Genomic DNA, 16,976 nt, shown 5'->3' with positions numbered 1-16,976 from the left:
TGATGTCAGTGAGTCAGGAATTCTCCATTTAAATCCCAATTCTATTATGTTCTTCTATTTCTTCACATGAGCCTGAGCAGCTAACTCACAAATAATTATAGCATAAGGTTAATAGAAACAACTCTTTCTGCCACACTCTCCCTGTTCCTTCACCTACTGTTATCAGCCAAGCCATGTTCACTGAAAACAAAATATAGAATAATCTGAGAAAAATGCAGACTGCAGGTGTTCCATTCCTGAATTGTAAGATTAGCCCACAGTATTTTCCTCATCCCTGATACAGGTCTGCACTTGTGTGGGTGCATTGCAGCAGTATGTCGACTGCGACCACTGTCACTGTACAGTGTGGTGTTAAAAGTGATTGATTGTGGGCAAACTGTTGGAGTCAGACACTTGTGGCTTCCCCCAAACATGTGTTGTTTGTTAACGTGAACAATACATAACACTGCAAGTTATTAATCCAGTTCTTACTCTGTTACTTGTTTTTGTTCTGATCTGAGACAATCTATTCCCTGTTCTTTTTATATGTAATTAGCATCAGTTTAAAATCCAGTTTTAAAGAGAAACAAATCTGTATGAGCTTATTAGCACCTGGAATATGGAAGATTTTTATAGGTGTACCAATTATCAAACTCTGCTAGGCTTTTTTGTATTTTCAGCATCTTTATCTTCCCATCACAACGCTTAAGTAGGATAGTCCAGGGCTACCTCAAGGTCAATTGGATTTATACAATGAGCCAAATCTGTGCCCCAATTTATGTTTAGCTGTTTTAACAACAGGCATGATGGATGGTTTCCGATTGGATGAGGTTGTGTCACACTGCTAATTGGGATGAGCGGTACACAAGTACTTGATATGCTGAAGGGATTGGCAAATGGAGCTCTGAGGGTAGAACTTAGTAAGAACAGGAGGATCACTTTGATTTGAGTATTCTATGTCTTCAAATAGTCAGCTGGATTTGGAAGAACAAAAATATAGACAAATAGCAGTTGGATGTAAAACCAGCAGAGTTGTAATTGTGAAGGATTTTAACTTTACCAATATTAACTAAAATTGTCTGGGTGTGGGAGTCTAGATGGGGTGGAATTTATTAAATGCATCCTGCAAGGGATTCTGGAGTAGTCAAGTGTATTGCTTCACTCGCCCTGGACCCACGGTCTGTGAAGGCACCCGCCACAATCCTAATTTCTCTGAAAGACCATCTCGAATGAAACTGGTCCTTACTCCCTGCAGCCATTAATCTGCACAAAGCACTCCTTACAATGGGTTCTCTCCTTAGAATGACATTCTACAGCACGTGCCCACCTAGCAGCTCCCACCCCAAAAGACCCCGAACCAGTCTGTTGTCCTTCAGAAACTACTCTGATCCTGCCCAGCTCTCCTGACTCTTCCATTGGGCAGAAAGTTATAACTGGCTGACACAGCACTCCTAAGCTAGACAACTTGGCTCCTTACCTTTAGCCGAAACACAATTACTAACACCACACACTACTTCTGCAGAAAACTGCTGAAATAAAAATATTGCACAGCATAGCATTAGAAATCTTAACCAGGTCATTCGTATAAGACTGGATGTGTGAAGGAGGATTGGAAGTTACTCCTAAAAGTAAAAACAACATCAAATAAGTAGGAGGAGATTAAAGTAATAAAAGTTCGGAGTCAATACATCCCTATCAGGGTAAGAAGTAAAGATGGTAAAATTAGGAAACCTTGGTTTACAAACAAAAATGAGGAGCAACTAGTGGATTACAGGAGAAAATTTGCAGATTCGGCAGCATCTATGGAGGAGGTGTGACTGAACAAAGTCACCAGAGAGATACTGAAGCTAGTGGATATAGAAGCCTTAATTCAACAAAACAAGCATGTATCATACTAGAGATACTCATGGAAGACGAGGCCTCCTGACCCAATATTACATCACATTTTATATGTTAACAGAAGTAACAACAGGAGAATTTTTTTTAGTTACAATGCATTCGTAATGCTTCCTTTGAATTGCACATAATTTCAACCCCCCAGATCTTCATACCAACTCACCCAAAATGAGTGTTAGTCACCTCTGTCATTCATGTTGCATTCATGCATTTGCCGACATCTCAGGTGAATGGGTGTTTCCTGGTTTGTTATCAACCCCCGTCTGCAGCTCCAGGGAAGGAAGAACATTGCTCTAAGCTACATTCTAAGTTCAATCTATAGATCACATTCAGATATGGTTGCTGGTGAAATTAATAATTGTTATTTTGCAGAACTCCAGAGTATGGCCTAACAGTAGGAAATTGATAGTTGACATTTCGGATCATGTCCTTTCATTTGAACAGAAGTATTGATTATACATTTCCTCCATAGCAGCTGCCTGACTTGTTGAGTTCTTCTAGCCTCTTGTGTATTGCTCCAGATTCCGACACTTGCATTCTCTCATGTCTCCAAAAGAAATTACGGGTTTGATCAGGAAAGGAAAGAAGTATATGCCTCTTGTAGGAAATTGTGCTCAAATAAATTATTTGAAGTTTCTGCGGGATGTTAATAAATCAATTAGATGGCCAAAAAGGGGGATATGAGATCGCCTGGAAACATAACTGAGGTTTCTAAAATCTTTTATAAATATATTAGTAGCTAGAGGGGGAATCTCATTGAAACCTAGTGAATATGGATAGAGTGGAAATAATAGAGAAAGGGTGCTCCCTAAGGCAGTCTAGAACCAGAGGGCCCAACCACAGAATAGAGTGATTTAGAACAGAGGTGAGGAGGAATTTCTTTAGTTAGATGGTGGTGTATCTGTGGAATTCATTGCAACAGACTGCTGTGGAGGCCAAGTTACTGGATATATTTAAAGCAGAGGTTGATAGATTCTTGGTTATTCAGGATGTCAAGGGTTATGGGGAGAAAACTGGAGAATGGATTGAGAGGGATAATGAGTCAGCCATGATGGAATGGCAGAGCAGACTCAATGGGCTGAATTCTTAATTCCTATGTCTTATGGTTTTATAGTGAAGGAGTAGGTACACTCAGAGGCCTAAAGGGGATATTTATGGTGTCCTAAATACTTAATGAAAGTATTAGCTAAGAAGGAGGATAGAGATTTAAGGGAGATGTATGCTAATATTCTAGAATGCACGTGTATTAGGAAAGAGGAAGTGTTTAGAAATATTGATGCTCATTAATGTGGACAACATCCCTAGGACCTGATGAATTTATAACAGAATGTCATCAGAAGTGAGAGAAGTGATTGTTGAGGCACTGATGGAGATTTTTGCATCATCTTTAGTCTCGGGTGTGGGACTGAAGAACTGGAGGATAGCTAATGTTGGACAGTAGGGATTGGCCCATGAGCCCCTTGTCAGTAGTAGGGAAACGATTGGAAAAGTTCTTAGGGATTTGATTTATGATCACATGGAAAAGCAGGTATTCATAAGGGGAAGTCATGGATTCCAAGATATTTTGACAAATTCAATCCAAAATTGGCTTGGTGATGAGAGGCAGAGGGTAGTGGTGTAGGATTGTGCTTCTGTCTGGTAGTCTCGTATTCTGCAGGGATCAGATATGGATATGGGCATGGTACACTGCTAATAATTCTGATGTGACTATTGGTGGAGCAATGACTGTTGGCTGGCAAATGTGGATGCATAAAAATACGGATAGGCATAGATCAAATGGAAAATTGGGTGGAGCTTTGGAAAGTGGAACTTTATCCAGACAACTGTGAGGTTATGCAATTCTGGTTTCCAATGCAGTACAGACATAAAGGGCAGTGACCTTAAAAAGCAATGGTGTATCATAGATCCATGAAAATGGTGACATGGGTGGTTAGAGTAGTGAGGAAGATATTTAGCTTGCATGCCTTCGGAGACAAGAGCACTGAGTATAAGAGCTGAAATATGACCTTGCAGTTGTAGAAGACATTTTGATAGATCACATCTGGAATATTTTGTGCAGTTCTAACTACCATGGTATGGAATGGATATGGCAGAGCAAAAAAGTATGAAGATGAGAATTTAGCAGGACATTGACTGGAATGGCGGGCTAGTTGCAAGAAGAGATTGGATAGGTGGGGATTGTTTTCACTGAAGTGCTGAAAGCTGAGGGTGATCTTAAAAAAAAAGTTTATAAGTGTTTGAAGGACATAGAGAGGGTAGGTAGTCATAGTCTTTTTCCAAAAGAATTGGAGTTAAAAGCTAGAGTACTAGAATTAGGTTGAGAGGGTAAATATTTAAAGGAGATCTGAGGGGCAAGTTTTTCACACAGTGGTTGGCTATATTGTACAAGTTGTGTAATTTGGTAGAGATGCGTACAGTCGTAGCATTTAAGAAGTATTTGGACAAGTATGTGGATAGAGAAAGGAAAAGAAGGACATGGGCCAAATGCAGGAAAATGGTAATAATGTAAGCAGGCAACTTGGTTAGCAGAGGTGAGTCGTGTGGAAAGGCCAGTTTCCAATCTGTATGATTCTGACTCTTCATACCAATACTTGGTTAACCGCCAGTCAAGTAAATTTTTAAAAAACTGATTTCCTGAGTTTGGGTTGTGGTTGGTTTTAAGGTTAAAAATTTGCACCTCATTTGACCACAATTAAAGTGTTTGTAGACAAGTTGATTTGCAAGTTTGTCAATAAAGTTGACGTTTTCCAAAAATATTTTGTTGGGCAAATACTGACAGACCTGCTCCTCCTTGTGTCTGCAGTTTAACACATTGAAGCCAATAACCAGCTGGAACTTAGATTTTGAGGTTACTATTTAAAATTTGTACTATTCAAAAAAGGACATGATGAAGAATGTTATCTCTAAATCATGTATTTAAGTGTATTTTGAAGTGACAAGTGTTATTTCTAAACTGTAAGAACTACTTTTTCTTGCAGTTTTTGTTCCAGCAGCTGGGAATGCTTGTTTCATTTGTGAAAATTCACATTCGACCCTATATGGATGACATATTTGCCTTGATTAAGGTGAGTACTATTTATCAGTTACATTGTTTATTTTTAAATCTTTCTTGTCATTGGTTTTAAAATTGCTGGATTTTATTTAGAAAAGACTGGATCACTGCATTCCATTAAAAGTTCTCATGCGTATGGATTTTATATGGTGTATTTTTAACTCAGTAATGTTGGACTCTGATGTTTTAATTCAAGGTTCTCTCAGAAGTCAGGAAAGAGGCAGGAACCTTGTTGCTTCAGGCTCATTTTATTAAAATGAAAGCTGAAAACAGACAGTGATAAAGGTCTTCTAATTGAAGAGAGGGAGAGTCAAAAGACCTAAGAACAGTGCTGCCTTGTGGTCAGCTTTTTTACACCCATAGATTCCTTTCAGATTTGTAGGTAAGAGTCAGTCAATCAATCTGAAAGCCCTTAAATAATGAAGCACCAAGAGAAACTTCCAGAATCAAACAAGTGTAACCACTAGAGGAAAACATTGAACAGTCGACTTTACATACTCTGACCACTAGGAAGCAGTTACTTGTATATAAATAATTACTTAAAATACAAGCAGATAATTAATTGTTAAACTGCAAAGAAAATAGTAATTAAACAGTCTTAAGAATAAACCAGTCGGATCCAACAGTAGTAACAATGACTGAATTTCAGTAGCAGTTTCATACGATAGAATCTCACAAGCTGCTTTACTTGAGCATGATGAAACTCAAAGTAATACAGAAGCACATGTGGAGATCTGGAAGAGCTGCTTAAAAGAAACAATAACACGGAAAGGCAGAGAGGAAATTAAAGCCTGGGGACCTTGATAGTGGAGCGATTTAACATTGGCAACGTTTGAGATGCCAGAATTGGATTAGCATAGGTATTCCATAGCACTAGAGTTGATCGGGAGATGCATTTGGCCATAAAGTAGACAGATTTGGCCATAAGATGGAGAATTTTTGGCAGAGGTATTGTTAGCTTGAGAGTTATTTGGTTTCTCGGAACTAGTGCATATGTACCCTGTCTGAATGTTCTGCCCTGCGTCATTCCCCCATCTGCAATTCTCAGACACTCTCATCCTGCATTATATTGCTACTTGTTTTATTATAATAGTTCCAGTAACATTACACTGCCTTACTAAACACACACCCTACACTTCATGTCAGCTTGTCAGTCTTCAGTCCATGCCACCTTGGGGCTTGTGCTGATATTCATTTTGTGACTATGTGTGCTGGTTTGTAACTATATGCAATGTGTGACTATGTATGCGCTGTGTTTTGCATCTTGGCCACAGATGAATGATGTTTTATTTAGTTGTATACATGTGTGTTATGGAATGGCAATAAACTTGAACTGGGTTTGACTTGAAATTGTAGAAGTATACACTTTGAAGGAGAAGCATAGCATCTGTTGCTATCTAGTATAGATCAATAGGCTAAATGATAGGCTTTTTCTGCACTATTCATTTCTGAAACAATGGCATGATTTCCAGAAGAAGTTGAGTTTACCCTTGTTTGAAGCTCATTCCAAACTTATGTGGTATAATAGTTAGACTATTTTAAACATGCTGGTTCTGGAGAACTGAAATATTTCCAAAGTGTTTCAGCTCAAAATGTTGAAGGTAACTCTGCATAAGAAAATTGGTTGGAGTAATTATATTTCGAATATGTCCTTGGGTTGCAGTAGTGTAACCTGGTTACAATAAGTAAAGAATGACTTGCTTATTTGTTTGTACTTGTGTCAATAGGAAGTGCAGGATTCAATGTCCATTCTTAAGGTTACCTTGAACATCTAGCTGGACATGTGTGTGGTTGAATATCCATCTACTTGAACTTAACTTGAAATTATGGAAGTAAAGGCATTCCTGTTGTTGGCTACAAAGTTCCAGGCATTAACTCATTACTGCAATATTTCCTTATCACTTTTTAAATTGATGTTCTTGTATTTCCCTATGGCATAGTAGTAGACCATTCATCCCTTCAAATTTCTGCTGGCCCTGAGCAGTTCAGTTAGTCTCATTTCCCCAATCAGATACTTTTCTTAAAAATAATTTTAAATTTATATTTAATTTTAAAAAGTATGATCTTTCATCATTTACAGGAATATTGGACACTTAACAATCAAATGCAGAACACCATTATTCTGGTTATTGAGCAGATTGTTGTTGCTTTGGGAGGGGAATTTAAGCTTTATCTGCCACAGCTGATTCCTCACATGTTACGTGTCTTCATGCATGACACCAGTACAGGACGCAGTGTCACAATCAAGGTGAGCCCTGGAAAGTTTTAATATCATTAAGCAATTAACCACCATGTTTTTTTTTAGCTGAAAACCTCTGCTGAATCTTCTACTGATGCAGTACTTCCTAATTAAAATTGGAAAATATTTGATTGTTGCCATTCAATATCTGTTTTGTTCTCTAGATTATCTTAATGCTATGTTGATGTCTAGAAATTAGATCTCCCTTCTGCCTCCCTATAGACTTCTTTGTGCCTTAGAGTCTTTAATGTCTTTGGGAATTCCCTGTGCTATTGAGGTTAAGAGTTTGAATGAATTATAAAGGTTAGCTGTACTGGAAACTTGCAACTATACATAGCTTATGTTTGATCCTAAACAATTTGTGGGAAATGTGTGTTTTAATTTCTTTTTAAATCTTTATTCAGTATTTTCACAATTCTTGATGAAAATAAATTTCTGTTCTGTTGTTTAGATTTTCTGTTTTTTTCCCCCCACAGCTATTAAACGCAATACAACTATTTGGAGCCAACCTGGATGATTATCTGCATCTTCTGCTTCCTCCAATTGTCAAATTATTTGATGGACAAGAAGTACCCTTGACACCTAGAAAGTGGGTCTTCAGTTGTATATCTTCTTACCATTTCTTATTTTCTGTAGCCCCTTCAAAAATATTTACCAAAGATTTTATTTCAAACAATGTAAATTATGGCAAAATAATTGCATCTACACATAGTGAGAGTTATTGAAGACCTGCAATATTGTAAAATAATAGATTCCAAAAATATGGAATACAAACCTTGGGTGACATGTAAATATGATTGAACAGAGGAAGGACAAAATTGGCCTAGTTTCTTGCTGATCACACTTTCATTTATTTCAAAAATACATTAGGGTGGCTTTGGAGACTCTGGATCGCCTGACAGAATCTTTGGACTTCACAGACTATGCCTCAAGGATTATTCATCCCATAGTTCGTACACTGGATTGTACTCCAGAATTACGTCAAACTGCAATGGACACACTTTCTTCATTAGTATTTCAACTTGGGAAAAAGGTGAAAACAAATTCTTTACCCATGTTTCCAATGTAGATATAAAAGTTTACACTATATTACATGTATATGTATTTACTGTTCTAAATTATTGCTCGGTAGTGGAAATAGTGAAAATGTTTCACCTTTTGGACAGGATTTGATTCTAATTGAGAGCATGGTATTTTCACTTTCGTGTTTTGAGAGCAATATGGAATGAACTTACTCAATCTCAATTCAGATATTTATGGTCATAAGTGAATAATTTAAAGCTAATCTGAAATGGTAGTCTCATTGAGAAATGGGGAATGTGGTGAGGTGATATAGAGGCTGGTGATGAAGTGTTGTGTTGCTCAGAAAGTTTGGTTCTTTAGTTCGTGAGTGTTGGGCACCATTTCACTGTAGTTACAGAGCTGAAACCACTACTTTCAGTCCATTGATCACCCTGCTATCAGAAACTTGCCATTAAGCCAGAAAGAGTGCAGAGATTTATGAGGATGTTTCTAAGACTCAAATAACGCAAGTTCTGGAGAGAAAACAGAAGTAGATGAGGCTGAGATTTCTAGCATTTGGAAGCTGGAATACAGTGCAGAATGCAAAGTGATCTTACAGAGGGGTATAAAATCATGAGAGTTTAGATAGGGACAGTGTGCAATTACTTTTCTGGAGTTGTGGAGTCAAGAACTAATTGAGTGAGGTGAGACTGAATAGGAACTTGAAGGGCAATATTTTCTAGCCAGAGGGTGGTTGGTATATGGAATAAGTTGCCAGACGAAGTGGTTGAAGCAGGTACATCAATACCCACTCAAAAAGCATTTGGACAGGTACTTAAATAGAAAAAATTGTTAGAGGCATATAGACCAAATGTGAGCAAATGGGACCTCCTTAGACTGGAATCTTGGTTATCATAAATCAGTTGAGCTAAAGGACCTGTTTTCTCAACTTGTTCATGTTTGGATTTGTGCAGTTTTTGTTCCTTAATTCTGCAGAGAAAGATGACGTATTAGCTAAAACAGACTAATTTCCTTCATTTGGTTCTTCAGTATTGTAATTCGCATCTGAATTTCTCTAGTTTTAGTTGACTGTTCTGTATTTTAAGAATGACATAGCTTCAAAAGGCTTCAAAAAATGTATGGAAGTCTGAAAAAGAAACTCGTGCTTTCCTGGCATATATGACAAATAAATTCTTCTCGTGTTTCCAGTTGGTACAAATATCACTTGTAATCGACATTCTGATGACAAACTCTGTATTTTCATCGGGGATGATGACAAGGGATGTCTAGTCTGGTGGTATTTATGTCCCCGTAGTCCATCCCTCCTGATTGGTTAGTTCTCATCCAATTAAGTTTCCACTCTCATGCCTTGTTTACAATACAATTCCAGTTCTTACTTAGAGCGAGACCTTTGTCTTTGTTAAAATTCTTTTCCTCTAGTTTCCACTGTGCTTCCCATTATGTTAACTGGTTTTTTTACAAGGCGAAGAAAATCTATCAGGTTTTTAAAGGCCTGACGGAAAAACCAGGAAACCTGAACAACGAAGAGGATCTTGTCGCTACTGGCTGTCTTCCCTATATTTCCATGGTTTCTTTTAAGGATTGCCAGGATCCTGAAGAAATACCAGATTACTACCATCCACAAAACTATAAGGAAGCTCAAATCATAGCTTATGCGGGCCAAAGATGACCTGGGACTCAAGGTCAGCTGGCGTTTCCAGGATTACCTGTAAATGCGATACAACGTATAGGCCGGACGGAATGTATGGTGGAAACCCACATTACATTAAGAAGCACATGAGGTGCATCCGTTTGGATTACCTGGAGAAATTTATGGTAGCAGTACACTGCATTTGCAATGGTCATAGATTGATTTCAGTGGCACAAATTCACTGTGCCATGCCCATGGCTTTTGGGTCTGCCTAGTAAAAGAAGCCATTGAAATAAAACTAGAGGAACATAATTTTAACAAAGGCGAAGGTCTCGCTCTCAGTAAGAACTGAAATTCAATTGTGAACAAGGTGGGAGAGCAGAAACCGGGTTGGATGAGGACCAACCAATCAGTAGGGTGTAAATCCCGCTAGACTAGACATGCCCAGGCATCATCCCTGATGAAGATGGCAGGGTTTGTCATCGAAAAAGTGGTGATACAGACAGACATACTTTATTGATCCCAAGGGATCAATAAAGATATAAAATAGACTATTTATAGATATAAATAGATACAAAAGTATAGACTATAAAAATATAGTCTATTTCTGTACCCAGACAGAAGCCTGAGAAAAGTGGAAGGCTGATATTCATTTCCTTGTTAATGCTATTCTTAGCATCTCCACAGTTTGTATTACTATATCATTCGTACCCCATTGATTGTGGTTTCTTTTTGGTATAAATCAAGTAAGTTATTTAGGTAGGATAGATTAGTAGTGTGTTAATTATTGGTTGAGAGGATTGCTAAACATAAGCACTTTATAAATGGTTTACCTAGACTCCTATACCTTTAGAATGCAGATTTACTGAAAGGAATTAAGATTTAAAAGCTGCTATTTTTTTTGCTAGGTTCTGTATCTGGAGAAGTTGAGTGTTTATTTTCACTGAATGGTAGGATGTGTGTTGTGAAAAAATTGCTTAAACTTTTTTCCTATTTAGCAATTAAAACGGATTTGGCAAAAAATGTTTTAATAGTCTTTGGCATACTGTAGTTTACTATGTAAAGCTGAGCACTGAAGAGTGATACCTTTTGAGGTATTCCTAGAAGACATTAAGTGGTTTAGAATAGAGAGCAGATTAAGGGAATAATTTTATTAATGAAATCTTGCACAGCATGCATATATGTCTTTTAACATGCTAGAATTTAGCTAAATTCTTCCATTCAACAAGTACAGCTGGAACAGTGAAATTATTTGTGTCTAGAGTGTGGGGGGAGAAAACTTCACCTGAATTCCTAACTTACTATTTTCAGTGCAATTTTATTTTTAATTGTATCATCAGCACCAGTATTTTTCATGAATTTAGAATACCTTTCTGGAAGTTCTCTTTTCCTTGATATTAGAATTTTCTATAGTAATAAAATAGTCATGAGAAAAATGAGGTGTTGGAGATTTAGTGTAAGTTAGTTCACTTTTTGAGGATGAGGAGTGAAAGGTTTTAAAGTATTGAAAAGATGATGCATATATTCGTCAAAAACAGAAACCTCTTTAGCACTGAGGGTGGACTCAGACAGTTTGTCAGTGGCAAATAATAAGCAATTAAATTGTAGGTCATACTTCTTTGCCAGTAATTTACCAAATTGACATACAGAGGATAGGTTCAACAAAGCTTGAAATGTCAGTCCTAAGGTTAAATCTGTAACCAAAGCTTTTTCTCTTTGTTTTTACCCTCTGTCCACACTAAAACAGCGTTTTTGTCCCCTGAAACCGGAGCTTTTCAGAAACTTTTTCCAGGGTGGGTTATTTTTGAAAACGCTGCTCAGGCAGATCAGTGTGGACAGCGTAACTGGAGACTTCTGAAAACGTTATCAGACGGCAGCACGCTATTTCATTGTTTTCTTGAAAGCAACCTAGCAATTTCAGAACAGGGAAAGAGACTGAAGCCAGAAGAGTTAGAAATGTACTCAACAAATACTTTGACCCACTACTTACTGAATAAATAAGTATACTCACTTTGCCCTGTTTTCTGTCCTTGCTCGTATGAAGGTGGTTTACCTATTCATGCAAGTACTTCTCTTACAATAGATGTGTAACAGCCTAATGTAATATTGTATGGAAATACAAGATAACACTGACGCAGACGTATTTTATACATTTAACAATGTGCTTTATTAATGCAACAGAGTTAGTCAGTTTTTCAATATTCGTCGTCAGCTTGGTCAATCTGTCATTGAACTCAGTTGGTTGCCGCCGTATGCTCCAGTATTTGTTTTATTTAGTTTTAAGTTCTCCTGTGTGAGAGCCAACAGCTGTCCATCGTTTTAAGTTCTTCTAGTCTGTAACTACACAAACGCGCACTTCTACACCGAGATTCAACACCAAACATGTTGCTTGTTTTTGGTAGATGTGTCCTGTGCATGCGCAGGAGGAGGAGATACGCTGAAATCTCCGTTTCAATGATAATATCTCTATCTATCAAAAACGCATAGTGTGGACGCCTATTGTTTTTACTAGAAACCGGCTTTTTCAAAATTATCTGGTCTAGTGTGGATGTGGCCTAAATGGTGATTTGCCTTCTTGCACTTCGGATGTGCCTTGCAAGGGTGTTAAGAGTGTGACAGTTAAGAGTGTGTTAATAGTTCTGAATACAATTGGGATATACAATTGTATTTCACAATGAAAGTGGTTAATCTATGATGTTAAGCATTTAATGGTAGAATATTATCATGTTACAGCCCAGAGAATTACTCGTCTTTCTTGTAATAATCTATCTAATCCTGTAATCTATGTTTTCATCCACTGATTTCATTCTTAAAACGGCAATTATATGTTCTGTTCCTGATTTTTCATCTGTGCAAATCTTGTTCCCTTTTTTTTTGGTTGATCTTACATTTATACTTTGGGGTTAACTACCTGAACAGGTCAGTTGATATTTTGTTTCTGCTCGCTTGAACAAAAATTCAAGGACTTTGAATCTTTTCTTCAGAGCGTGGACAACACTGATGGTGACAAAAAAAAAGCTTCTCCCTTGAACTCATTTCTACACCGTGAGGGAACTTATCTGGAGACAGGATTATAACTGCAGCCTATTTCAATTTCTTTATCTAATATCAAAAACAAGAAGACTTAGTTTTATGGTGAGAGGAGGGAGTTTTAAAGGATTAGGTTCTTTTTAAGAGAGTAGGTAATAAATGACATATGCTGCCAGAGAACTTGGTGGAATCAGATCTAATTACTATATTCAGGAGCCTTTACAGAGACAGCGCACAGAAGGAATTTGTTCTAATGCAGTCATATGCTATTAGTGTAATGGAACAAAAGGGTTGGCATGAATGGTGGCTGAATGGACCATTTCTGTACTGTACAATTCTCTAACTAAGTACAATTGTATGATTGACAGTGTTGTTAAGGTGTATGGTGCCTTGGCATTCATCAGCCGTGGGTTGAGTTCATGAGCCGTGAGGTAATGTTACAGCTACTGTGTATAAGACCATGGTCAGACCCCACTTGGAGTACTGTGTTCATTTTTGGTCATCTCACTACAGGAAGGATGTGGATACTATAGAAAGACTACAGAGAAAATTTACTGTACAAGGATGATGCCTGGATTGGAGAGTATGCCTTATGAGAATAGGTTGAATGAACTTGGCCTTTTCTCCTTGGAGTGACGGAGGATGATAGGTGACCTGATAGAGGTGTATAAGATGATGAGAGGCATGAACGTATGGATAGCCAGAGGCTTTTTCCCAGTGCTGAAATGGCTTAACACGAGGGGCATAGTTTCAAGGTGCTTGGAAGTAGGTACAGAGCAGATGTCAGGGGTACGTTTATCACACACAGAGTGGTGGGTGCATGGAAAGCACCGCTGGTGTAGGTGGATGTGATAGGGTCTTATAAGTGACTCTTGGATAGGTACATGGAGCGTAGGATTATTAGGTATGACATTGTGGCCATCACTGAATCACAGCTGAATTTGTAGTTGGGAGCTGAATGTCCAAGGTTACACGTTGTATTGGAGTGGTAGGAAGGCTGGCATACGGGGTGGTGTGTCTCTGCTGGTAATGAATGGCATCAAATCAGTAGAAAAATGTGATGTAGGATTGGAAGATGTTGAATTCTTGTGGGTTGAATTAAGAAACCGCAAGCATAAAAAGATGCCAGTTATATGCAGAAGCTGGGCAGACTGCAACAGGAAATAGAAAAGGTGTTTCAAAAGGGCAATGTTATGATAGTCATGCGAGATTTCAACAGGACGATTGGAAAAATCAGGAGTGAGTTTGTTGAATGCCTTCAAAATGGCTTTTTAGGGCAGTTTGTCATTGAACCTACTAGGGGAGCAGCTATATTGGAATTGGTGTTATGTAATGAACCGGAGCTGATTAGAGAGCTTAAGGTAAAAGAACCCTTAAGAGCCAGTGATCACAATGTGATTAAATTCAACTTGAAATTTGATAGGGAGAAAGTAAAGTCTGATATGATAGTATTTTGATAGAGTAAAGGAAATGACAGTGGTATGAGAGAGGAGTTGGCCAAAGTAAATTGGAAGGAGATGGTGGCAAGGATGACAGAAGAACAGAAATGGCCTGAGTTTCTAGGAAAAATGAGGAAGGTGCTGGATAGATGTATTCCAAAAACAAAGAAATACTCAAATGGCAAAATAGTGCAACCATTAGCTGACAATGGTTGTCTAAAGCTAATGTAAAAACAAAAGAGAGGACATACAACAAAGCAAAAATTAGCAGGAAGACAGAAGATTGGGAAGCTTTAAAACCCTACAAAGAGCAACTAAAAGAATCATTTGGAGAGAAAAGATGAAATATGAAAGCAAACTAGCAAACAGTATCAAAATGGATAGTAAAAGCTTTTTTCAAATATGTCAGGAAAAAAGATGAGAATGGATATAGGACTGCTAGAAAATGAGACCAGAGAAATAATAATGGGGGCCAAGTAGATGGCAGGTGAACTAAATGAGTATCTTGCACCATTCCTCACTATGGAAGACACTAGCAGTGTGCCAGATGTTGAAGGTTGTGAGGGAAGAGAAGTGAGCGCAGTTAATATTACAAGGGAGAAGGTGCACAAAAGCTGAGGGTACATAAGTCACCCAGAGCAGATGACCTGCATTCTAGGGTTCTGAAATAGGTAGATATAGAGATTGTGGAGGCATTAGTAATAATCTTTTCAAAAATCATTGGACTCTGGCATGATGTTAGTGGGCTGGAAAATTGCAATAAGAAAGGAGGAAGGCAGCAGAAAGGAAATTATAGACCAGTTATCCTGACCTCAGTGTTTGGGAAGATGGTGGAGTCAATTGTCAAGGATAAGGTTCTAGAGTACTTGGTAACACAGGGCAAGATCAGCATGGTTTCCTTCAGGGAAAATTTTGCCTGATGTGCTTGTTGGAATTCTTTGAGGAGATTACATGTAGGATAGATAAAGGGGATGCAATGGATGTCGTATAATTTGGACTTTCAGAAAACCTTTGACAAGATGCCACACTTGAGGCTGCTTACCAAGTTAAGAGCCTATGGTATTGCAGGAAAGTTACTGGCATGCTTCAAGCATTGGCTGATTGGTAGGAGGCAGCAAGTGAGAATAAAAGGATCCTTTTATTGGCTGCCAGTGACTAGAGGTGTTCCACAGGAGTTGATGTTGGGACCACTTCTTTTTATGCTGTATATCAATGATTTAAATGATGTAATATGTGGTTTTGTTGCCAAGTTGCAGATGATTTGAAGATTGGTGGAGGGGCAGGTAGTGTTGAGGAAACAGGTAGGCTGCAGAAGGACTTAAGACAGATTAAGAGAATAGATAAGACAGTGTCAAATGAAATGGAATGATGAAAAATGCATGGTCATGCACTTCGGTAGTAGAAATAAATGTGCAGACTATTTTCTAAACGGGGAGAAAATCCAAAAATCTGAGATGTAAATGGACTTAGGAGTCCATGTGCAGAATACCCTAAAGGTCATCTTGCAGATAGAGTCGGTGGTGAGGAAGGCAAATGCAATGTTAGCATTCGTTTCAAGAGGTCCAGAATACAAGAGCAGGGATATGATACTGAAGCTTTATAAGGCACTGGTGAGGCTTCACCTTGAGTATTGTGAACAGTTTCGGGTTCCTCATCTAAGAAAAGATGTGCTGGCATTGGAGAGGGTTCAGAGGAAGTTCACAAAGATGATTCTGGGAATGAAAGGGTTATCATACAAGGATCATTTGATAGCTCTGGGTCTGTACTTGCTGGAATTTAGAAATATGAAGGTGGATCTCATTGAAACCTTTTGAGTGTTGAAAGGCCTAGACAGAGTAGATGTGGAAAGGATGTTTCCCATGGTGGTAGAGTCTTAAGACAAGAGCTCACAGCCTCAGGATAGAGGGGTGTCCATTTAAAACAGATGTGGAGAGGGTAGTGTCTTTGTGGAATTTATTACATGGACAGCTGTGGAGGCCAGGTCGTGGGTGGGTATTTAAGGCAGAACTTGATGGGTTCTTGATTGGATATGGCATGAAAGGTTATGCGAGAAGGCTGTGGAGTGGGGCTGAGAAGGAGTAAAAATATCAGACATGATTGAATAGCGGAGCAGACTTGATTGGACAAATAGCCTAATTCTGCTCCTGTGTCTTATGGTCTTCTTGAGGTAACGTTTTTTGAAGATGTCCTCGGTGTTGTGAAGGCTTGTGCCCATGATAGAGCTGGCTGGTCTCAATACCAGATAGTGATGCAACCGATCCTCTGTGGTACATCTGTGGAAATCTGCTGGAGTCTTTGGTAGCAAGCTAAATCTCCCCAGACTCAGGAGATGAGGGCATGTCCTAAGTGGTTGTTGTCCCTGATGCTGCTTTCCTACGACTAGGCTTCAAACAAGTGTGCTCAGTGGTGGAGAAGGCATAATGGACTGCGCTGTATCTACTAATTTTTGTAGGATTTTCTCTGTGCCCTGGCCAACAAAGGCATGTTTGCTAAATGCTTTCTTTTTCCCTTGTCTATCCATGTTGCTACTTTCAGGGAACTATAATCATTGCAGCCCAAGAGTTTTCTGTTCTAAAACATTCGCCATAGTCCTGCCACTTACTGCATGTCCTTTCCAGAGTGCAACAAATAGCATTTGTCCAAATTAAATTGCTGTTTCTTACTCTCATTAATGATCTTTGCAATCTC

The 16,976-nt window shown here is 38.4% G+C and overlaps 1 protein-coding gene across 4 annotated transcripts in view; it reads left to right on the top strand.

Moving 5' to 3' along the window:
• The window catches only part of mtor (mechanistic target of rapamycin kinase), a 342,240-nt gene that overhangs the window by 114,166 nt on the left and 211,098 nt on the right, over window positions 1–16,976 (top strand). For all 4 annotated transcript variants that reach the window (XM_059951708.1, XM_059951709.1, XM_059951711.1 and 1 more), the window contains 4 exons: window positions 4,854–4,940; window positions 7,008–7,175; window positions 7,643–7,755; window positions 8,037–8,199. In XM_059951708.1, the coding sequence (XP_059807691.1) occupies window positions 4,854–4,940; window positions 7,008–7,175; window positions 7,643–7,755; window positions 8,037–8,199 (531 nt within the window). The remainder of the gene's footprint in view (window positions 1–4,853; window positions 4,941–7,007; window positions 7,176–7,642; window positions 7,756–8,036; window positions 8,200–16,976) is intronic.

This window comes from Hypanus sabinus, chromosome 27 (assembly GCF_030144855.1).
Source record: "Hypanus sabinus isolate sHypSab1 chromosome 27, sHypSab1.hap1, whole genome shotgun sequence".
NCBI lineage: Eukaryota > Metazoa > Chordata > Chondrichthyes > Myliobatiformes > Dasyatidae > Hypanus > Hypanus sabinus.
This window is presented reverse-complemented; position numbering and strand designations above follow the sequence as displayed.